The sequence below is a fragment of the Sorex fumeus genome, unplaced genomic scaffold (assembly GCF_029834395.1).
Source record: "Sorex fumeus unplaced genomic scaffold, SorFum_2.1 ptg000067l, whole genome shotgun sequence".
NCBI classification, from domain to species: domain Eukaryota; kingdom Metazoa; phylum Chordata; class Mammalia; order Eulipotyphla; family Soricidae; genus Sorex; species Sorex fumeus.
In genome coordinates this window covers 3,052,319-3,075,903 of record NW_026606124.1, presented here as the reverse complement: position 1 = coordinate 3,075,903, position 23,585 = coordinate 3,052,319, and the positions used below count along the sequence as shown (strand labels likewise).

The 23,585-nt window shown below is 55.6% G+C and overlaps 1 protein-coding gene across 1 annotated transcript; it reads right to left on the bottom strand.

The window, feature by feature from the left end:
* Positions 1 to 1,019: 1,019 nt before the first annotated feature.
* LOC130036871 (cholesterol side-chain cleavage enzyme, mitochondrial) lies at positions 1,020 to 21,913 on the bottom strand. The gene is made up of 9 exons (XM_056128795.1): positions 21,645 to 21,913; positions 11,997 to 12,152; positions 9,553 to 9,752; positions 8,231 to 8,434; positions 6,647 to 6,804; positions 2,459 to 2,625; positions 2,028 to 2,106; positions 1,484 to 1,681; positions 1,020 to 1,151 (listed from the first exon to the last, which is right to left on the bottom strand). The coding sequence occupies exons 1-9, from the start codon at positions 21,911 to 21,913 to the stop codon at positions 1,020 to 1,022; spliced, it is 1,563 nt and encodes a 520-aa protein (XP_055984770.1).
* Between the last annotated feature and the right edge of the window lie 1,672 nt (positions 21,914 to 23,585).

Here is a 23,585-nt window from a genome sequence, read left to right as displayed (position 1 = left end):
CCATTTCCATGCCCACCCTGTGTGGTCCCCCAGTCACTTCCGGGAACAACCCCCGAGCACCCAGCCACCTGGGTATACCAAGGATGCCAAAAATAAATGTGAAACTAAGAGTGGAAAGTGGAGCCGGCTCGGTCATGCCGGTCACACGGTGGTGCCAACAGCACCTTCAGCTGGGCACACTTAGACTCTGGGTGCTAAGGGCCAGTCCATAGTGACCAAAGCGAGTTGGCACTGGCACAATGTCAGACAGTTCAGTCCTCACCAACACTGCCTCAGTCTCCCCCCGACACACACACACACACACTTTCTGGGGCTCAGCAGGGGGCCTGTCCCCAAGGCAGGAAGTGGGGGTCCTGAGAAGCCCAGAAGGTGGTCTAAGGGGTCAGCAGAGACTGCCCCTGGTCAGTCACCTCTCCCTGCTCCTGGCCTTGGCTAGAAGGATCCCACAGGGATCTTTGCTTCCCGCAGGAAGCAGAACTTCACTCACACTCGGCTGCCCTGTTCTTCCGCAGGACCCCGCCTCATTCTCTGGCCTCTGCCAGCTGCTGTAGGGTCACCGGGCACAGGGAAGAGCCAGCCATGGCCCTGCTTCACCCCGGCCCCAGGGAGCAGTGAGGGGACACGAGCCTTGCCAATGTGAAGTCCTGAGGCCAGTCCTGAGCGGCAGGGGGACTGTCCCCAGCAGTGGAGGGCGGGGAGGGGGAGGCTTCAGGCATGGCCCTGCCCCCTGCCACCCCCACTCATGCATCAGTCCTGCTGTTGACTCAGGTCAGGAACACCATCACCAGAGTGATGGACACCTCAGGGTCAGATGGAACGGACACACCTGCCTGGTCCAGCGGTTTATTTTACCCACCCAGGGTGGGCAAGGAAGTGGGCATCAAGGGGAAGGTTTAGCTGCCCGGAGGGCCAGCTTGCTTGGGTGAAGAGGGCGAAAAGGGAGCAGGGCCAGGGGTCAGGGGCCGAGACGCCCACAGAGCTGCAGCCAAGCAGGCAGAGGCACGGGGCACGCTCTCTGGTCACTCCGCAGGGGGTTCCTGGTGGAAGGGTTTGAAGTTGAAGAGAATGGGCTTGTCAGGCATCAGGATGAGGTTGAATGTGGTGTCCACATCCCTGAGCTTCTGGATTTCCACTCTGAAATTCTCCAGGAACTGAGAGAGAGAGAGAGAGAGAGAGAGAGAGAGAGAGAGAGAGAGAGAGAGAGAGAGAAGGGGCGCTGGGCTGAGGAGAGGGCTCAGGGGGGGCTGTCTCCCCGCCACTGTCAGCAGCGTGATGCTCTGAGCCCCTAGCCCCCCATATCACCCTGCCTGATCCCCCAGAATCACACAGCCGGGTCCTGCCCCGAACCTGCATCCCACCCACCCCCCTGTCATCACCCCCAATGGCATCAGGCTCGAGCGGGGACCACCACCCCATAGGAGGCAGCGGGGCAGGGGATGGGAAGGGCCAGGACTGGGGAAACGCAGGCAGGTCTGATTCTCACATGGATGAGGAAAAGCGTCATCTCCAGCTCGGCGATCCGGCGGCCCACGCACTGCCGCACGCCCCAGCCGAAGCCCAGGTGGCGGAAGCGGGTGAGCTCCTTGTTTTTACTCAGCCAGCGTGTGGGGTCAAAAGATTCGGGTCTTTGGAAGATGGTGGGGTCCCGGCCCATGGCATACACAGCCACTTGCACTAAGGTCTGGGGGCAGATGAGCAAGATGAGGGGTGCCTCATGTCCTCAGAACCCTAGGCACAACTCGCCCCCTCCCCGCTCACACACACACTCCCCTGCCTGTCCAGCAGCTGACACCCTATGAGTCCTCCCTCCCTCACCACACTGGACCATCTGTCCATCCTTCGGCCCCCACAGGCCCCCAAGACCTAGAGAGCCCATGGGTGCTCAGCCAAACTACTCAGGGTCCGGCCCTTCTACTAATCCCCATTCCCACTAGGTAGGACAGAGGCGGGACAGAGGCCCTGTGGCCACTGCTGGCTGCAGGGGAGCCCACCCTGCCCCTTCTGTCCACTGGCCTTGCTCCACGCACCGTGGCGGGGATCTTGTAATTATGAAGCACCAAGTCATTCACGAGATACCGCTGCAGGGTCACGGAGATGGGGTGGAGTCTGCCAGAACGAAGCACCCAGAAGTTGGCTTTCCCCAGGTCTGGATACCCCCAGCCTCATGCCCCATCCTCAGCATGGCCTCACAGTCCCAGAAGCAGGACTAGGAACATCTCTGGTATGATACACACTCACACACGCATGCGCACACACACACACTCACGCATGCATGCACACACACGCATGCACACACGCGCGCTCACACACACACACACCCTTCCTTGCTATTCCCAGGTGTGTCCTGCAGACTCCTCACTCCCTGCTACCAATCTCCTCCACTGGCCCTGGCCCTGGCCCTAACCCTGGCCCAGACACCACTGTTCCCCTGGCCCTGGATGTGGGGGCGGGAGCTTGCCTCAGCGTCTCCTTGATGCTGGCCTTGAGCAGCGGGACCAGCTGCAGCATCTTGATCACGTCTCCGGCTGCCTGGCGCCGGGCGGCCAGGACCTCTTCACGCAGCATCCTCTGTACTATCAGGTTGCGACCCATCTCGTACAGGTGCCACTGCAGCGTCGTGGAGGTCTGGGGGGGTGGGCGGGGAAGAGGGCAGGGAGCAGAGGGGGCGGTCACCCACTCCCATGCCAGCTGGTCCCCCGCGGAGCTCTGGGTTTTATTTTTGATTTTTTGAATTTGGGGCCACCTGGAGCGGTGCTCAAGGCTCCCCTGGCTCTCTGCTCGGGGATCGCCCCTAGTGACGCTCAGGGGGACTGTATGGGATGCTGAGGATTGAACCCAGGTTGGCTACGTGTGAGGCCAATACGTGGCTGGACCGTCGCTTCAGCCCCTGCGGAGTTCTCATTCCCGAGAACCTCATCCCAGTGCCCTGCCAGCCACAAAAGCAAACCCAGTTTCCCATTCACACAGACCTTCTGGCCACCCTGCAAGCGTTTGGGGGTAGGGGATAGGGAAGTATCTTCCCGTCCTTGTTCCTCATGTCACCAGCACTGGCCACGCCCCAGCCAGGAGAACTCTCACCCCTCTGGAGGACAAACCGGCTTGGCTCCCACTTGGACTGAACAGTGTCCCTTCCTTTTCCCTGCCTGGGAGAAGCAGCCCTCTCCCCTCTCCCCAGAGAATCTTCCAGAATAAGAGTATTTGCCCACAGCAGCACAGCCCCAATGGAAGGCATGGAAACTGCCTCTCCTGGTTGTCCATCGGGGTGCGGAGAACAAAGGGCTTCAGACGGTGCCAGTCTGGGGGGACAGAAAGGTTGAGGGTCACTCTCTGCTGCTGGGTCCTAACCGCTGTCCGTGGACTGGGGGCAGGACGGGTGCTGATCCTCGGGGTGGCAGGAGGTTGTTGCGGAACCCACAGATGCTCAGGACTGGAGGGTCACGACACAAAGGATGGGGTTGATACCTGGGGGTATCCCGACGCCACAGGACAACTGAGGACACTGAATATTGTACATGGCCTTTCCACAAGTGGAGGTTTCTCTCCCCCGTCCACATCTTCTTCAAGGACCCCAGTTTATGGTTAGGATGCAATATTACCCCCCACAATTCAAACCAGCGCTCTGATTTGCTGGCTAACCCTGAGAGGTGGGACAACTCCACCAGGGCGTGAGTGCCCTTCCAAGGGCCCCCAGGCTCCTCCCTAAGTGCTGGCGCAGGGCTCGGGGCCAGGACACCCATAGAGAGCACTGCTTCCTCCCACAGCAGAAGCAACTGCCCCTAGCCTGCAGCCCTCCCTTGAGTCCCCCAACCCCCAGCAGCACCTCCGCTCTGGACCACGGGTCCCCTGCTCTCCCACACCAACCTCTCTCCAGCATGCATCTACGGCGTTGAACTCCCTGAGCTCTCTCTCCACGGCCCCCAACCCCAGAAAGCTTCCTTCGTCCTCTTACTCGATGCCCCGCCCACCCTGCAAGCCTGTCCTCCCACAAGATGGGACACAGAACGGTTGCATGGGGGATGCTAGCTGTGTGACGCTGTGTTACTTAACCACTCTGCGCCCTGATTTCTGGAAGGAAGGGAGGAGGAGAGAAAGAAAGAAGGAAAGAAAAAGGAAGGAAGGAAGGGAGGGAGGGAGGGAGGGAGGGAGGGAGGAAAGGAAGGAAGGAAGGAAGACAGGAAGACAGGAAGACAGGAAGGAAAGAAGGAAGGAAGGAAGGAAGGAAGGAAGGGAGGGAGGGAGGGAGGGAGGGAGGGAGGGAGGAAGGAAGGAAGGAAGGAAGGGAGGAAGACAGGAAGGAAGGAAGACAGGAAGGAAGGAAGGAAGGAAGGAAGGAAGGAAGGAAGGAAGGAAGGGAGGGAGGGAGGGAGGGAGGGAGGGAGGGAGGGAGGGAGGAAGGAAGGAAGGAAGGAAGGAAGGAAGGGAGGAAGACAGGAAGGAAGGAAGACAGGAAGGAAGGAAGGAAGGAAGGAAGGAAGGAAGGAAGGAAGGAAGGAAGACAGGAAGGAAGGAAGACAGTAAGGAAGCAAGGAAGGAAGACAGGAAGGAAGGAAGACAGGAAGGAAGGAAGACAGGAAGGAAGGAAGGTAGGAAGGAAGGAAGGAAGGAAGCCAGGAAGGAAGGAAGACAGGAAGGAAGGAAGACAGGAAGGAAGCAAGGAAGGAAGGAAGACAGGAAGAAAGGAAGACAGGAAGGAAGGAAGGAAGGAAGACAGGAAGACAGGAAGACAGGAAGGAAGCAAGGAAGGAAGGAAGACAGGAAGAAAGGAAGACAGGAAGGAAGGAAGGAAGGAAGGAAGGAAGGAAGGAAGGAAAGGAAGGAAGACAGGAAGACAGGAAGGAAGCCAGGAAGGAAGGAAGCCAGGAAGGAAGGAAGACAGGAAGGAAGGAAGGAAGGAAGGAAGGAAGGAAGGAAGGAAGGAAGACAGGAAGGAAGCAAGGAAGGAAGGAAGACAGGAAGAAAGGAAGACAGGAAGGAAGGAAGGAAGGAAGGAAGGAAGGAAGGAAGGAAGACAGGAAGACAGGAAGGAAGCCAGGAAGGGAAGGGAAGCCAGGAAGGAAGGAAGGACAGGAAGGAAGGAAGGAAGGAAGGAAGGAAGGAAGGAAGGAAGGAAGACAGGAAGGAAGACAGGAAGGAAGGAAGGAAGGAAGGAAGGAAGACAGGAAGAAAGGAAGACAGGAAGGAAGTAAGACAGAAAGGAAGGAAGGAAGGAAGGAAGAAGGAAGGAAGGAAGGAAGGAAGACAGGAAGGAAGGAAGGAAGACAGGAAGGAAGGAAGACAGGAAGGAAGGAAGGAAGACAGGAAGGAAGGAAGGAAGACAGGAAGGAAGGAAGGAAGGAAGACAGGAAAGAAGGAAGGAAGGAAGGAAGGAAGGAAGGAAGGAAGGAAGGAAGGAAGACAGGAAGAAAGGAAGACAGGAAGGAAGGAAGGAAGGAAGGAAGGAAGGAAGGAAGGAAGACAGGAAGAAAGGAAGACAGGAAGGAAGACAGGAAGGAAGGAAGACAGGAAGGAAGGAAGACAGGAAGGAAGGAAGACAGGAAGGAAGGAAGACAGGAAGGAAGCAAGGAAGGAAGGAAGGAAGGAAGACAGGAAGGAAGGAAGGGAGGGAGGGAGGGAGGGAGGGAGGAAGGGAGGGACGGAGGGAGGGACGGAGGGAGGGAGAGTCGGAGCCCAGGGTGGTTCCGTAGCTTAAAAGTAGCTGCCTTGGGCTGGAGCGATAGCACAGCAGGTAGGGCATTTGTCTTGCACGCAGCCAACACGGCCAACCCTGGTTCGATTCCCAGCATCCCATATGGTCCCCCGAGCACCGCCAGGAGTAATTCCTGAGTGCATGGGCCAGGAGTAATCCCTGAGCATCGCCGGGTGTGACCCAAAAAGAGAAAAAAAGTAGCTGCCTTGCAGGCATGAGGCTGTCCCCAGCAGCACCCTCTGTGCCCGTGGTCCTAGAGAGCACAGGACAGGAAACGTGTGAGTACCACACCAGGTGACCCACATCAGTGACTATCGTGACCAAGTGGGCGTACTCCACCACCAAGCATGTCAGTGACCCCTGACACCACAACCACAAACAAGCAGGTGCCAGAGAAGCAGAGCTGGCACTAAGGGAGTGGGCCCTGCAGGGTCCCGCTGCCATAGATGTTTCCTTGGTGTACCTGGCAGTGACATCCACCCTGGAACAGGCGGGTGCTTCTTGGTGGCTTCAGCACAATGGCAGTGGTCTCGGTTTCCAGTCTGCTCAAGGGCTTGGGGAGTTAGGAGAGCAGGGAGGGCGCTTGCCCTGCACACGGTCAACCCGGGTTCAATCCCCATCACCCCCGGAGGTGATCCCCGAGCACAGGACCAGGAGTAAGCTCTGAGCACTGTGAACCAGATGCCTGGGGGACAAGGTGTCGCCCGGGCACAGGCACTCTCTGGAATAGCTCCCATCCTTCTGCCCGCTTCACACTCTGAAGGCCAAGTGGGGGGTTCAGCTCCCTCTGCTCGCCTCAGCCCTCCTCAGTGCCATCTGCTCCCAGCGGCGTCAAGCCCTGGCCCATGGGGACCCACATCGCCTGCATCCCAGAATAGGTGAGAGATACTGACAGTCAGTCTCAGACGCAGCTGGTAGGGATCAGGAAGGCAGGCCGTGGCCCGACGGGGCCTGTCTCACCGTGTCCACGCCACCCGCCAGCAGCTCCGTCACGTTGGCCTTGATGTCCTGGAACGGGATCTTGTTGCTGCCCAGCAGGCAGTATAAGATGCCCGGGTACGTGTCCAGCTGCTGCTGCTTCCTCTGTTCCCAGGAGAAGTTCTGGACGTACATCTCCGCTGAGGGACCGGAGGGAGATAGAGACGGAGGGTCTGGGCAGGGGTGCGGAGAGGCGGCTTCCCGGGACGAGGGGGTGCTGATGTGGGCTGGGGGTGCTGGAGCTCCAGGGCGCTGTGGCACACAGCCCAGACCTGTGCTCAACCCACATCTCTGTTTTGTCATTGTTTTTGTCTGGTGTCACACCTGGCAGTGTTCAGGGCTTACTCTTGACTCTGAGCTCAGATGTCACTCGTGGTGGTCTCGGCAGGACCATATGTGATGTCATGTATCAAACCCGGGGTGGCCTCATGTAAGGCAAGCACCCTCCCCACTGTACTTTCGCTCTGGCTCCTTGTCATTCATTCTATTTTTTTTCCTTTTTTGGGGGATCACACCTGGTGATGCACAGGGGTTACTCCTGCCTCTATACTCAGGAATTGCTCCTGGAAGTGCCCGGGGGACCATATAGGATGCTGGGAATCCAACCTAGGTCGGCCATGTGCAGGGAAAATGCCCTACCTCTGTGCTATCACTCCAGCCCCATCTTTTTTTCTTTCTTTCTTTCTTTCTTTCTTTCTTTCTTTCTTTCTTTCTTTCTTTCTTCCTTCCTTCCTTCCTTCCTTCCTTTCTTTCTTTCTTCCTTCCTTCCTTCCTTCCTTTCTTTCTTTCTTTCTTTCTTTCTTCCTTCCTTCCTTCCTTCCTTTCTTTCTTTCTTTCTTTCTTCCTTCCTTCCTTCCTTCCTTTCTTTCTTTCTTTCTTCCTTCCTTCCTTCCTTCCTTCCTTTCTTTCTTTCTTTCTTCCTTTCTTCCTTCCTTTCTTTCTTTCTTTCTTTCTTTCTTTCTTTCTTTCTTTCTTTTTTATCGAATGACCATGAGATACCGTAACAAAGCTTTCATGATTGGGTTTCAGTCATACAATGATCAAACACTCATTCCTCCCTCCACCAGTGAACATTTCCACCATCCATGTCCCCAGTATCCCTCTTGCCACCCCCACCCCCTCGCACCCCTGCCTCTGTGGCAGACGTGGAGACCAGAGGAAGTCCATCCAGGGGAGTGGCTGCTCAGCCCAGGTGTGGAGAGATTGTCACCACCCCCCCCCACAGTCTTTGTCCCCAAAGGCCTGGGTGGGCACCCAGCCCAGTGCCCCGAGATTGTCTGCGCCCTCTGGCATCCTGGAAAGACTGTGGTGGGCTTCTCTACCCTCCTTTCTCCAGACAAACTCCTCACGAGCAGCCGGCTCTGCCCACTGTTTCCAGGGTCTCCAGGCACTCCTGATGCACCCACCCATCAGAGGGTGTCGGTGCCCGCTGCCATAATGAGGCACAAAGAGGCTGGCACAGCTCTAGGGAGGGGGGCCTCAGCCCTTTCCCTTCCTTCCCCGCCCTTCCTCCCTCTGCCTCCAGATCTGGGTGTCTAGTCCCCACTGCAGCCAGGGGCCACTCACCTTTGTCGAAGATCAAGTCCCATGCGGCCACGTGGTCCCTCCAGGTCTTGGTCCGGAGCAGGCGGAAGAGGTCTGGGGGGAGGTTGAGCATGGGGACGCTGGTCTGGAACATCTGGGAGACGGCATCGATGAAGCTCTGGGACTCGTGGCTCACCATCTCCTGTAGCGTGCCCAGCCGCTCCCCAAAGATGACATGGGTGATGGCTGCAGGGGGGGCAGAGCTGAAGGGGACTGTCCCGTCCAGCCAGGACTTGAACCCCCCCCCCCATCAACAACAACACAGGAGAGAAACCAAGGCCTGAGAAGGGGGGACTAGGATTGCAGCACTGCCCAAGTCAGTCTTTGGCCACCAGCTCGGTCCAAGAAGAGAGGGGGCGGGGCGGGGGAAGACCCTGAAGAGGGGCCGTGGGTGGAACACTGTCCCGCCTGCCCCTCTCAGAGCACCCCCCAAAGCAGCCTCCGGTGCCTCTCCTGAACCCCGAGGTTCTCCTGTGGATTCCAGCCAGTGGGTTTGACACGGTCCACGTGTCTAGTGACAGGACAGGCCTGAGAGACGTACGGCTGCTGCGTGATGTCTCCCTGAGTCCTCCTGAGAACTCTCAACACGCCTGTGTGTGCAGTGCGTTCCCACCCATCTCCACACAGCCCCATAGGACTGAGACAGAAGCCCACTGGAGAGTCTTCACACCACTGCCACCACAGAGCTGGCTGCAGCCACGGACCCAGGGAACACGCAGTCCAGGACAACTGGCCATCCAGACCCACGCCAGGAGTTAGGACGTGAAAAATGGGGGGAGAGGGTTGTGTGCAGATCCAGCAGTGCTTAGGGCTTAGTCCTGGCTCTGCTCTCAGGGATCACTCCTGGTGGGGCTCGAGAGACCATAGGTGGTGCCTGGGATCAGACCTGGGTCAACCGCTCACGAAGCAAGCACCTTACCCGCTGTGCACTCTGATGTGGATTTTATCCCAAACTCAATGTCCAGAACCTCCTGCCGGGCCCCTTAGGCTAGCCGACAGCCACTGGGACTTTGCACGTGCAAAGTGGACCCCCTTACCCACCTGATCAGCAGCTCCTTCCAGCGCCCACTCATGTCAACCACCACCCAGAAGCTCCCGTCCCAGGCGGAGACGCCAGCGTGCAGGGCTGCACCGAACACGGGCTTTGTGGGAGGGTGACAGGAGGTGCACTGGGGAGCCCTTTCTCCCGAGCGAAAGCCAGGTGGGTGTCCACAAACTCATTCCAGAAGCTGCCCAGGTCTGCGCTGGGTCCCAGGACGGGGTGCGGGGTCCTCCCACCACCCAGCAGGGTGCAGCCCCCTTACACTCAAAGGCAAAGCGGAACAGGTCTTCACTGATGTCCCCAGAGAAGGTCCCTGCTTGCTGCTGCTCCATGCGCCTGTGCAGGACCCCCATGAAGTCCCGAGCCACAGGCTCCAGCAGGGGGACGAAGTGGCTGATGGTCTTGGGGCTCATCACCTCCTCATTCAGCACCAGCCGGTCTCTCTTCCAGTCCCCCGACTTCCTGAGAAAACAGCCCCGCGCGGCCTCAGGGACACATAGAGCCCCAGCCCCCCACACACTCACACACACACACACCATACACACACCACACACTCAGACACACGCACCACACACCACACACACCACATCACACACACCCCACAACACACTCACCCACACGCACCACACACCACACACACCACACACACACCACACTCACACACACGCACCACACACACCACACCACACAACACACCACATCACACACCACACACACACCACACTCACACACACGCACCACACACACCACACCACACAACACACCACATCACACACCACACACACACCACACTCACACACACGCACCACACACACCACACCACACAACACACCACACACACCACATCACACACACACCCCACACCACACTCACACACACGCACCACACACACCACACCACACAACACACCACACACACCACATCACACACACCCCACACCACACTCACACACACGCACCACACACACCACACCACACTCACACACACGCACCACACTCACACACATGCACCACACAACACACCACACAACACACGCACCACACACCACACCACACACCATACATACACACCACACTCACACGCACCACACACACCACACCACACAACAAATGCACCACACACCACACCACACAACACACACCACACACCACACACACACCACACTCAAACACATGCACCACACACACCACACCACACACACACCACACTCACACACATGCACCACACACACCACACCACACAACAAATGCACAACACACCACACCACACAACACACGCACCACACACACCACACCACATTACACACAAAGGCATCACACACCACACGCAACTACTCATACACATGCATCATACACACACGCCACACTACACCACATACAAACACGCCACACACATGCCACAAACACAAGCCATTCACATACCACACCACAAACACACACACCACACATACACACCATACATCACACACAAACAACACACATACACACTGCACACTCCACACCAGACCACACACACGACACCACACACATACCATACACACACCATACCACACACACCACACAAACACCACACCACACATACACACCATACCACCCGCACACTCCACACAACACACACACCACACACCATACCACACACACCATGCACACACCACATATGCACCATATCACGCACATACCACATCACACACACACCACACCATACATATACCACACCACAACACCACAAACACAAATATACACAGACTAGACATACAACACCGGCATATACCCCCACACACACTCGCCCTGACACTCACACACTCGTACCCTGCGTGCCAGCGGTTCATGATTCCAGAGCCATCAGGTCACTTTCCAGCCTCCGCAGTGGGCGCACCTTCGTGCCGCTGACCTTCTCCTGGCCCACGCTCGCCTCCTGCCTCTCCCAGCCACTCTGCCCCCTTCCCTGACAACCCTCAGCCCCCACAGCGCACCCCACTGCCCTTTGCTGGTGGGAAAGCGCCCAGATTCGGGTTCACGCTAAACTCAGCTGTAGGCCAGTCTCCCTGATGTCACCCCGGCCTCACCACCACAGGGCTGGAGGTGCTGTCTGGGTGGGCTACCAGGAGCAGTGGCTGTGCACACATCCCAGCTCATGTGCCCTGGGGGCAGGATGGAGGTCTCCACAGGTGTCCCTGAGGAGAGGCCCCCTTCCAAGGCTCCTGAGAGTCCTCCCACAGGACGGCCAGCCCTTTCCAAAGCCATGTCACCCTGTGCCCCCAGCAGCAAAGCTAGTGCCCAGGGGCTCCACAGCCTTGCCACAAAGGGAGAGGGTCTGTGTCCAAGCACTGTTGGGGAGAGGGGGGAAGGCCGTCACCCTCCTTTAGGACACTCATGCGTCCAGTTTCCCACTGGCCACTGAACGGGGAGGGCCCTGTCCTATCTGCTCTGTCCCACAGACTGGCCCAGGGCCTGCATGGAGTTGGGGACCTTCAGTCCCCAGCCGTCAGCTAGGAGTTTGGCCGGTGCTGAGACTGGCCGTTTCCCCGAGGCTGGCGGACCAGTTGGCGTCACCACAGAGCAGCACCGGCTCGTCTGGCTTTGCTCTGTTATGTTCTGGTTTGGGTCATACTTTGCGGTCCCGGGGGACCATGAGATGACAGGGAGGGAACCCAGGCCTCCCTGGGTCCTATCTTGGGCCCCACAGGGAGCCCGCACAGAGACTCACTTCAGCAGGACCCCCACGGGCCTCCGGAAGTGCTGGTGGTAGGCCACCCAGGGTGGGATCTGGTAGCGCTCCGGGTAGGACCCCTCAAACCTGAAGAGCAGGGCCACGTCCTCAGGGTTGATGATGTAGACCGAGTCCACGGTGCCCAGCTTCTCCCTGCAGGGTGGACAGAGGGCTGAGAAGCCGATTCATGGAGCACTGCGCAGACCGAGGCAAGCGAGGTCCCTTTCCACTACCCCCTTGCTGTGTGAGCCCAGACCAGGCCCTCGCCCTCTCTGAACGCCTGCACACTCTCTACACATGAACACAAGCTCTGTGGGGGTAAGAATCACCCTTCAGGGGTCAGAGCGATAACACAGTGGGTAGGGCGTTTGCCTTACACACAGCAGACCTGGGTTCAATCCCCGGCATCCAATGTGGTTCTCAGAAGACTTCCAGGAGTAAAGAGTCAAAATAAACCCCTGAACATCGCTGGATGTGACCCCAAAAGCCAAAAATAAAATATAAAAATAGAATCATCCTTTCCAGCGTCCTTCTGAAAAGTGAGCCCTCGGGGCCAGAGGGATAGTACAGCTGGAAGAGCACTTGTCTTGTACTTAGTCGACCTAGGTTCAATCCCTAGAACGCCACATGGTAGCCTGAGCACTGCCAGAGGTGATTCCTGAGTGCAGAGCCAGGAGTAGCCCCTGAGTATCCTCGGGTGCAGTATCTAAACCAATAGAAATGTGGCTCCTCATTTCTTTAGGACCCTTTGGAGTCCTGGAGGGGCAGGGGTGTGGGAGGAAGGGGCCAGGGGAAAGGAGGGAGGGAGCAGGGGAGAGAGGAGGAATGGGGCAAGGGATGAGGAGGGAGGGATCAGGAGGTGGGAGGGAGGGGGCAGGGGTGAGTAGGGAGGGGCAGGGTAGGGATGGGGGAGGGGGAAGGATGCAGGGGTGAGGAGGGAGGGGCAGGGGTGAAGAGGGAGGGGCAGGGTGAGGAGAGAAGGGCAGTCTTGAGGAGGAAGGGGTAGGATTTGGGGAGGGAAGTGGCAGAGGTGAGGAGAGAAGGGGACACAGGGAGGAGTGGGGTGGAAGGGAGCAGAAGTGAGAAGAGAAGGGCAGGTGTGAGGAGGGGGAAACATGGCACTGACCGCTGAAAGAAGATCTACCACGATGCCTGCTGTCAAACAGCCCTTGTCCCCACCAGGGCCCTGCCCCCGCCCCTGCCCAGAGCCATCCGGGTCTCATGCCCTTTCTTCCGGTGTGCCCACAGCCCCCTGCCACCTGCTCCCCAGAGCTCTCTGGTCACCACAGGGCATTTCAGGTTGCTGACCTGCTAACCCAGGTGCCCTCTGCCCTTCCTCCTAGGCCCCAGGAAGGAAGCCCGAGGTGCTGCCACCCTGGCACAAGTGAGGTGCCCACCTGACAAATTGTCTTTCTACTCAAATAACAGTGCTCCCGGGCCCAGCCCCCGTCTTGCTATGCCTCGCAAAGCACTTTGCTCTCACCAAATGCTTCTCCCTTGCAACTGTCTGTGGCATCGGAAAGTTAATTCAAGGCCAGGAGAGAGTCACAGGGGGAGTGTGCCAGGCCCCAAGCCCCAGCCCCCGACCCCAGCAACACCCCGTTATGAGGCCCCAGTGCCAAACCCCAGCCTGCACTGCCAGGCCATGTCCCAAAGAGGGACCCACAGGCCCCTGGGCTGCCTCCCTAAGAAAGAAACCATTCAAGATGTATGCTTATTTTATATTTATTTTTGCTGGGTGCCGGAAGCCAAAATGTAAGTACAGCCTGTCCTGCAATTTAAGACTAATCTCTTCTTGGAAAAAATGTTAAAATACATTGTGTAAGTTTCTGAGATATTCCCAGGATAAGAGCCATGAGCCTACCGCTAGGGCTCACACCTTGATTTATTGAAAACCTGCATGCTTTCTTAATTTCCCATTTTGCCCCCACTTCCTCATGTAATCAGTTATAAAAGGCTAGCTTGGGAGAAATAAAGTTGGAGCTTGATCAGAGCCCTTTTTTTTTTTGCTTTTTGGGTCACACCCGGCGATGCTCAGGGGTTACTCCTGGCTCATGCACTCAGGGGACCATATGGGATGCTGGGAATCGAACCTGTGTTGGCCATGTTGGCTGTGTGCAAGGCAAACGCCCTACCCGCTATGCTATTGCTCCAGCCCCTTGATCAGTCTTGACTTGGTCCCATTCTTCTCTCTCTCTCTCTCTCTCTCTCTCTCTTTCTCTCTCTCTCTTCCCACTCCAACACCCTCTCCCGGTTATCCACATTGACTAGTCCCACGGGTTGGAGCAGGTGGCGCCCACGTGGGGCTGGGCATGAGGGGTCCCTGCGATGAGCACCGCTGGAAATTGGCCGCGCTCACAGGAAGTCAGGGACTTTGGACAGGTTAGCGGTGATCCTTTTCAACCTCGGCCCATCAGGTGAGGTGGTCGAGGCACTGACCGAGATACTAACTTATGGCCTGTCTTCAGTCTGTTTCTTTTGTTTGTGTACACTTTTTTTATACTTTTTCTTATTGTTTACTTGATTTATGTTTTTGTTAGTCTGTTTGAGTGTTATTTTTCCTGAAACAACAATGATCTCTCCCCTGCGGGCACGGGTCAGGCATTTAAGAGCCATTAGTGCATCCGCAGCAAGAAGACTCCTGTGACAGGATAAGGGGGTCACAGCCGCGAATCCCAGATAAATTTGCGTCCCCCACAGAAGAAAAACTATGCATCTGTTAGGCACTCGTCTCAATCACTCCACTGGCCCCTGATTACTATGAGATCATTGATAACTGCATCTTTTGTTTCCTTCTTTATTAACATGGGGCAGACATTGAGTAAACATGACTTATTTCTTAAAGGACTTAAAGATTCCTTGGAAACACGAGGAATTAGGGTAAAGAAAAAGGATTTGCATGAATTTTTTTTACCTATATTACTGAGGTTTGGCCCTGGTTTCCCCAAGAGGGTACTATTAATGCTGGGGGAGAGTGGGTGACTATTTGAAGGATTACTATGGCACCTTTGGACCTGAAAAGGTCCCTGTTCAAACCTTTTCCTACTGAACCTCACTAATGATATCCTTAAAATGTATAATCATTCCCCTGAAGCACGGGACGTTGTTCAACAGGGCAGAGAACTTTTACAGCGATTCTCGAGGCCACCCTCAGCTTGTGGTTCTGTTGTCATTTCTATGCCGGATGGCCCCCTGGCTGCTGGTAACAGGCCAGCGAACAGTCCGGCCAAAACCCATTCAAATCCATACAAATTCCCCCCTTGTAATGATCAGTCTAAAGATTCTCTTCAGGTTAAGTCCCTTTATGCCTCCCTTACTGTCCCTCCTGATGATCTTTCACCTGCGGACCTTACATCTTGGGAAGATGAGGCCGCCCGTTATCATGATGATAATACACTTCAAAAAGTTGAGTTGTCTTCCCCTCCTCTGCCTCCCTATTCTGATTTTGCTCCAATTCGACCTTCTGCTCCCTCTGCTTTACCTAAAACTTCCCCTTTTAGTGCTCCACTGATTCTTGATTTTAACCCTGAGATTATTAATCTTCAGAGGGCTAAAAGCCATTTGTGTGCAGAGGCAGCCACTCTTCGAGCTGATCTCCAACAGAAACAGGAATATGTCCGCTTGATTAAGGAACTCTATGCATTAGATGAAGAATTAGTGAAATTTTCCCTTTCTAAGGAAGCCCAATCAAAACACCCCAAAAAGCCTAAACCTCCTGCCCTAGCCTTCCCTGCCACCCGTAGTAAGACCTCCTCAGAGGCTAACACCATCCCAAGATCTGATCCTGTCCTCGACGAACTTGGCCTGGAACTGGAGCTCAGGAGCCAGACTCCCAAGAGGATGATGGTTCAGAAAACTCAGGTTCTGACGAGGAGGAAACTTTTGATCACCCAGACCAGTCCAACCCAGACAAGGTCGCTGGCCAAAAATATCACCGCCTTAGCATTAAACACCTTAAAGAACTGAAAGAGACGGTAACCCAGTATGGACCCACAGCTCCCATTACTCTGGCATCCCTTGATAATCTTAGTGACCGCTGGCTGACACCTAATGATTGGTATTCTTTGGCGCGGCCACCTTGTCCGGAAGCGACTGTGTCCTGTGGAGGACTGAGTTCACTGAGAATTGCAGGGAAACTGCCCAATGAAATCTGGGTAATGTAGCCTCTAAAAACTGGACTAGAGATAAACTCTTGGGCTGCAGTCCATATGACACTAACGATAGCCAGACCCACTTCCCCCCTAGTCTCCTTGCCCAAATTCAGCGTGCTGGTCTCAAGGCTTGGAAACGCCTCCTCCCTAAGGGGTCTGCGACCACCTCCCTTCGCGAAGCTGCCGCAGGGTGCAGATGAACCCTATAGCAGTTTCATCAGCGGCCTGACTGACGCCGCTGAGAGCTTGGTCGGCAGTGGCAGCAGAGAAAATGAAAGTGCTTTTGTCAAACACCTGGCATTTGAGACCGAACCCGCTAACCCCGCGTGCCAGGCGGCCATCTGGTGCCGACCTCTCAGATTACATTCGGTTATGCTCAGGGATTGGCTCTTCTCATGCCATTGGGATGGCCATTGGGGCTGCCTTAAAGGAATATGTCGCCCCTAGAGGAAAAACCTGCTTCAAATGCAGGCAACCAGGTAGTTTTGCACAAAATTGCTCTATGGAGCGTCCCTCTCCTAACACTCCCTGCCCACGTTGCAAACAAGGAAACCACTGGGTCTCTGAGTGCCATTCAAACACTGATATTCATAACCTCCCTTTTTATATTTACAGTTGGCTCATTCATTCCAGGCTTTACAAGCTCTTGTACAACAAGTTAACCCAGTACATTCTTGGACCTTTGCCTTTTCACTTGCATTGTTGAAATATTCCTATCAATTGCTTAATGCTACTCAGTTGAGTACGCTCAAGGGTGCTGGTTGTGTATGTGCCCCTCCTCTGAGGTCCCCCTAGATGCCTCCAGCTTGCTGGTTAATGATACCCTTAATTTCTCTGAAGTAATTAAGCCCTGTCAGGATAATAGACCTTTGTATTATTTTTTCCATCATGTGCTGTCTACAGTTCCGGAGAATTTTACTTGCTTTAATAAGTCTAACTTAACCAGTATTCCTACTGGGAAACTTTCCCTTGATTGTAAAAAATTCCTGGAACCCCCAGTTATGGATGCTGCCCTTAAGTATTGCCCTCCCTATAATGCCTCATTTCTTTGTGACACGGGTATTAGCCCCTTTCTGTATGGAAATTGGACTGGAATTTGTACCATTGTCTTTGTTTTCCCACACCTTTGTATACTCAGTATACCCAGCATCCAAACCCATCCCAATACTTTTGAAAGAACATACTCGTACACCCCGGTCTCCTGCCTTCATCCCTTTTCTCCTTGGCCTGGGAGTGGCAGCTGCGATTGCCACAGGCACAGCGGGCATCACCACTGCTGTCTCCTTACATGATTCCTCGCAGAATCGGCTGATAGGGGACATCCAAGAGGTATCCCAAATTATTTTGACCGTTCAAGAGCAATTAAATTCTCTTGCCCAAGTTGTATTGCAGAATCGACGAGGCCTGGACCTCCTTACTGCCGAAAAGGGCAGTCTTTGTGTTTTTTTGCAAGAAGAATGCTGCTTCTTCGTCAACCAGAGTGGCGTGGTCTGATATTGAATAAGACAGCTCCAAGAAGACCTTGAGAAGCGGAGACGACCCAAGCAGAGGCCTCCCAAGGGTGGTGGGGGATGGGAGGAATATTACCTTATATGCTTCCCTTGCTTGGTCCCCTTTTGGTATCCTGATTGTAATATCCCTGGCTCCATTTTTGTTTAATAGAGTTATGGCTTTTATAAAAAAGCAGATTAACTCCCTGGCATCAAAACCCATCCAAATTCATTACCATTGATTGGATCTTGCTGATCAAGGGTTAGAGGTGCCTGGATGGACCTGTACACCCGCTCCTTGTGAAGCTACTGGCTCCTTGCACCCGAACTAGGGCAGCTGCATCTCAGGGCAGTTGTGATGATGCTATGGGCACCTCCGGGGGGTGGAACCAGGCGGTATCCGCCGACGAGGAGCCTTCAAAGGCCATCCTGAGCTCTGCAGAAGCATGCCTATCTGCATATCTGAACAATATTCCTCTCCCCACTGAAAGGATCCTTAATAGTGACTGGGGGATAGGCCCCTACTTTCCCCGCTGGTTAACGCCCTTCTTTCCAGGAATGAGAACTTGCCTTCTGTGATACGGGTTGAGCTATCTCTGGAGCTGCAAGAACAGGCCCTCTATACTGCCGATACTTTATTGCCTATTTTAAAAATAAAAATTAAGACTCTCTATTAGATACTTAATTGCCTATCTTTTTTCTTTTTGGGCCACACCGTAGACGCTCAGGGGTTACTCCTGGCTCTGCACTCAGGACTTACTCCTGGCGGTGCCCCGGGGACCATATGGGAAGCTGGGAATCGAACCTGGGTCAGCCGCATGCAAGGCAAACGCCCTACCCGCTGTGCTATCACTCCAGCCCCTTAATTGCCTATCTTAATAATAAAAAGGGAGGAGATGCAGGGAGCCAGAATGTCAGTACAGCCTTACCTGCGATTTAAGACAAATCTCTTCTTGGAAAAATGTTAAAATACAGTGTTACAGTGTTACATTGCGTAAGTTTCTGAGATATGTCCAGGATAAGTGCCATGAGTCTACCGCTAGGGCTCACACCATGATTTATTGAAAATCTGCAGGCTTTGTTAATTTCCCATTTTGCCCACTTCCTCATGTAATTAATTATAAAAGGCTAGCTTGAGAGAAATAAATCTGGAGCTTGATCAGAGTCTTGACTTGCTCCCATTCTTCTCTCTCTCTCTCTCTTTTTTTTTTTTTTTTGCTTTTTGGGTCACACCCGGCGATGCTCAGGGGTTACTCCTGGCTCATGCACTCAGGAATTGCTCCTGGCGGTGCTCAGGGGACCATATGGGATGCTGGGAATCGAACCTGTGTCAGTCATGTTGGCTGCGTGCAAGGCAAATGCCCTACCCGCTGTGCTATCACTCCAGCCCCTCTCTCTCTCTTTTTTTCCCCACTCGCGCACCCTCTCCCGGTTATCCACGTTGACTAGTCCCGCGGGTCAGGTCAGCTGGGGTCAAACTTATGGCCTCACGCACCACCTGTGAGACTCCACTCCTCTCCACACTCCAAGGTCAAAAGTACCCTAAGAACATGTGGTTCAGGCCGGTTCCCTCCCCCCAGTTCCCTCCCTCCTGCCCTTAGAATGTGGGGAGGAGAGGGGTAAGCTGGGAGAAGAGGCATTGAGGGAGGGAGAGCAGACAGCCTGCTCGAACCCAGGCCCCCTGATGCCAGAGACTCCCTTTCCCAAGGCTCCCGGCCCGGAAAGGCCCTGTGTGTTTGTCCAGCTCTCACCTGGCCCCCCGCAGCTCAGCGGAAGCCTGGACCTGGCTGTCATCTAAGGAACCAAGCCCAGAGCCAAGACCACAAAGACCAGGCGGCTGGTGGGCAAGGGGGTCCCCCTGCTGCACCCCACAAACAGCCCCAAGTGGGCTGAACATCCATCTGGTTCAAAGAGCCAGAAGCCCAGCGCAGCCACCCCGGGAGCAGTCAGCCTGGGAGCAGATGGACACAAAACCCCCTTGCCCAAGCAGGGCCCAGGGCAGACCTCCAGCTCCTTCCTGCCCCTCCGTATTTCTAGAACGGACTGGGACTTAGACACCAACAGGAAGGGCCTCGTTTAAGAGGGAGAGAAGACAAAGCACGGGAAGGCTAGCCTCCAAATCCTCCCTGCATCAAACAGGCAGCGCTTCCGGGCTCTAGATTGGAGTGCAGCTGGGGGGTGCCAGGCTTTGGTGGCTGTGCTGGCTCAGACTCGGCTGCCTGCCTCTCCTCTCCCCGCCTGGGAAGCGGAGATAAGGCCCTCTTCAAAGACAGGCTGCAGCTCAGATGAAAGCCACTTGGACCAGAAAGCAGCTGGGGAATGGCAGGCGCCCCTCTCGGGAGAGAGGAGGGAGTGGGGCAGGAGGAGGGACGACGACATGGAGAGGCGGGCACAGGGGTGCCACACAGCTGGGCAAGGACCAAGCCCAGAAGAGACCTAAACCCAATCAGCCTGGGCCCTGGCCAGATCAAAGGCGTTTGGAAGGGACTGAGGGGACAGCTCCCTGGTTGCTCGGCAGGCACCAAAAAGTACAGAGGGAGAGGGTGACAGGGGGAGGGGGGGCGGGGGGGGGGTGAGTGCTGGGCCCTGTCAGCAAAGCCGCAGGGGTGTCCCTCCCTGCCCAGGTCCCTTCCTCCCACGCACTCAACACTGCACACAGGAAGGAGTCCAGGGATGGCTTGAAGGCTGGACTCTGAAGCAGGAGCAGGAGGGGCAGTCCTGGGGCTGAGGCGCTTGTCTGCAGATGAGAACCTCGGTTCGCTCCTGGGCCCTGCAGATGGTCCCTGAGCCCCGCCAGGAGTCATCCCTGAGCACAGAGCCCTGAGCACAGCATAGAGAAAAGAAAGGGGAAGGGAGGGAGGAATGGAGGGAGGGAGGGAGGGAGGGAGGGAGGGAGGGAGGGAGGAAGGAAGGAAGGAAGGAAGGAAGGAAGGAAGGAAGGAAGAAAGGAAAAGGGAAGGGAGGGAGGGAGGGAAGGAGGAAGGGAGAGAGGGAGGGAGGGAGGAAGGAAGGAAAGAGAAGGGGAGGGGAAGGGTGGGGAGGGGGAGGGCAAGGAATGGGAGGGGTGGGGAGGAGAGGGAATGGAAGGGGAAGGGGAGGGGTGGGGAGAGGAGGGGTGGGGAGAGGAGGGGAGAGTAAGGAACGGGAGGGGGAGGGAGGGGAGGGAATGAGAGGGGGAAGGGAGGAGAGTGGGAAGGGAGGGGAGGGGTGGGGAGGGGAGGGGCGGGGAGAGAAAAAAGAGAGACACACAGAAGGGAGAGGGAGAGAGGGAAAAGTAAGCAAGCAAGAAGCCTCTAAATGAAAACCAGGCAGGCCCCCCACCTCAGAAGACCCCTCCCCACAGGCTCCTGGAGCACTCAGAGGTAGCACTGTAGCACTGTCCTCCCATTGGTCATCGATTTGTTCGAGTGGGCACCAGTAACGTCTCCATCGTGAGACTTGTTGTTACTGCGTTTGGCATATCGAATAACGCCACCGGGAGCTTGCCAGGCTCTGCCATGAGGGCGGGATACTCTCGGTAGCTTGCGGCTCTCTGAGAAGGATAGAGGAATCAAACCCGGGTCGACCACGTGCAAGACAAACGCCCTACCCGCTGTGCTATCGCTCCAGCCCACTCAGGTAAAAGACCAGAGATCCTCCTGGACTGATGAGGGTGGGCACAACCCAGGGTTCCTTAGGCACAGGACAGGGTCTAGCTGGGGGCCGGGTCACAGCCCTGCCTCTGAGCTTCATTCAGCCCCTTGACCCTGGGGCTGACCCTCTCCCTGAGGCGCTCTGATGGTGGCGGTGGCCCGAGAACGGTCTGTCTCCCTCCCCCTGCAAAGTCCCAAAGGGGCCGGCACCCAGGTGGGTGAAGGAACTGAACCCCTTATCTGCCAAGCCTTGCCCTCTTTCCACGGTCCCCTGGCATGGAGAGATGGACAGGGTCTCAGACTACTGGGAAGGGGAGCATGTGGGGGGCGCTCACCCCTTCCTGCCCCCCTTATCCCCCCACCCCACCTTACCTGTAGATGGGCCCGTACTTCTGGAAGTTCTGCTTTTGGTGGTAATGGATCCTGTGGGAGCCGTTTTCCCTCCAGAAGTGGAACAGGTTAAGCCAGCCGTTGTCTCCGGGGGAGGGGATCTCGGTGTAGGGGCGAGGGCTGCGTGTGGACATGCCAGCTCCCTCTCCAGGAGGCCCCCAGGGATGCCCCGGGCCCTCTCGAGGGGTGCTCAGGAGGGGCTGGTGGCCCTTGAGCAGGCCTGAGCGCGGGACGAGGCCCCTGGCCAGCATGCTATCCCCACGGCCCTGGCTGGGTGGCTCTGGCCCAGGGCCCCAGAGGCAGCTTATAACCTCCAGCTCAAGGCTATGAAGCTGATTCCCCGCCTCCCCCAGCCCAGAGTGACCCACTCACAGCTCCTCCCAGACCAAGGCTCAGGGTGCAGGGTGGAGCCACACACAGCTTCCAAAGCCCCGGGACGCCACCTCTGTCTCCAGCACCTTTCAGTGAGCACTGGAGGAGCACTCGGGAATGGTGGCCAGGAGCAGGGCTGTGGGGGGGAGGGGCGGGTGGGCAGCTGGTGGCAGCTGGTTGTGCATGGCCTGGGGACAGGATGTGCCTCCTGACCACTTGGAAATAGGGTTCAAATAGTGGCAGCCCACGACAGGCTACTGTAAATGTTGTTTAGTGTTTCCTGGTTTCTCCTTGCAAGCAATCATGACAATATCCTCTCTTTACTGCAAACATAACTGACCAGTGGCACTATTCTTTTTTAAATTCTGCTCTCTGTGGAAACCGAATGAAATGACAACAGGAAGTATTTGCTTGTTGCAGGTATGGGTTGATGAGAGGATCAGAGTCCCCTTGTCCATAGTCTTGCGTGGACATAGGCTGCTGAGTTCCCCTCTGACAAGCATCAAGAACCAGTGACAGGGCCCGAAGCCCTAGTGCAGTGGGCAGGGCGCTCACCTTGCACGTGGCCAATCCAGGCTGGATCCCTGCATCCCATATGGGTTCGATCCCCATACGGTCCCCTGAGCCTACCAGGAGTGACCCCTGAGCGCAGAGCCAGGAGCAAGTCCTGAGCACTTGCCAGGTGTTCTCTTGTCCAAAAAAAGGACTGTGTGGGGGCAGCTGGAGAAGTTGCCCTAGTCTAACTGTTCACTTGTGTGAAAATTCACCTGACTTCCCACTTGGGGAGCTTCTATGTTTCATCAGTAAAAGTGTCAAAAAAATATAGCAATAGTCAAGCTGGAAGAAAACTCAAGTGGCCAAAGAACGCCCACATGCACCAGCCCCAGGCTCAGATGACCAGCCTAATGGACCCAGAACGCCTATAGATGTGGACCTACTAAAATATATAATTACATTTTAAGTAATTTTTAAAGTTTCGTTTTCTTTCTAGAAGATTCATCTATGCAGAAATAGTACTGGGGTAAAGGCATATGCTTGTAAGCTGCCAACTCTGTTCAATCATTGCCAGTGCCACATGGTCCCCTGAGCATTGGGGCAAACAGCCCTAGAGGGCTCCAAGCACCACTTGGGAAACCCATAAATCAAAATTGAAAAAAAACAACAATAGGAGCTGGAGAGAGAGTACAGGGTTAGGGTTAGGTGAGGGTCAGGGTTGGGTTATCGTTATGGTTAGGGTTAGGGTTAAGTTTAGGGTTGGGTTAGGGTTAGGGTTAGTCTTAGAGTTGGGTTAGGGTTGGGTCAGGGCTTGGCCTAGGGTTAGTGTTAGGGTTAAACCATTAGGGTTATAGTTAGGGTTAGGATTAGGCTTAGAGTTGGGTGAGGGTTAGGTCAGGGTTAGGGCTAGGGTTAGGATGTTAGGAGTAGGGGTAGGGTTGGATCCCAGGCCTGAGAGTTGGGCCACTGAGCACTGCCAGGAGTGATCTCTGAGTACAGAGTCAAAAGTAAGCCCTGAGCACAGCTTGTTATGGCCCCCCAAAGAAGACAAGTAGC

Bases quoted from the DNA above. Each gene is read 5' to 3' on its own strand.
- LOC130036871 (XM_056128795.1), bottom strand. From the start codon at position 21,913: ATGCTGGCCAGGGGCCTCGTCCCGCGCTCAGGCCTGCTCAAGGGCCAC. The intron at 12,153-21,644 runs GTAAGGTGGGGT...TCCACCCTGCAG, and splicing joins AAGTACGGGCCCATCTACAG to GGAGAAGCTGGGCACCGTGG. The intron at 8,435-9,552 runs GTAAGGGGGCTG...CCCCCCCTGCAG, and splicing joins GTTCCGCTTTGCCTTTGAGT to CCATCACCCATGTCATCTTT.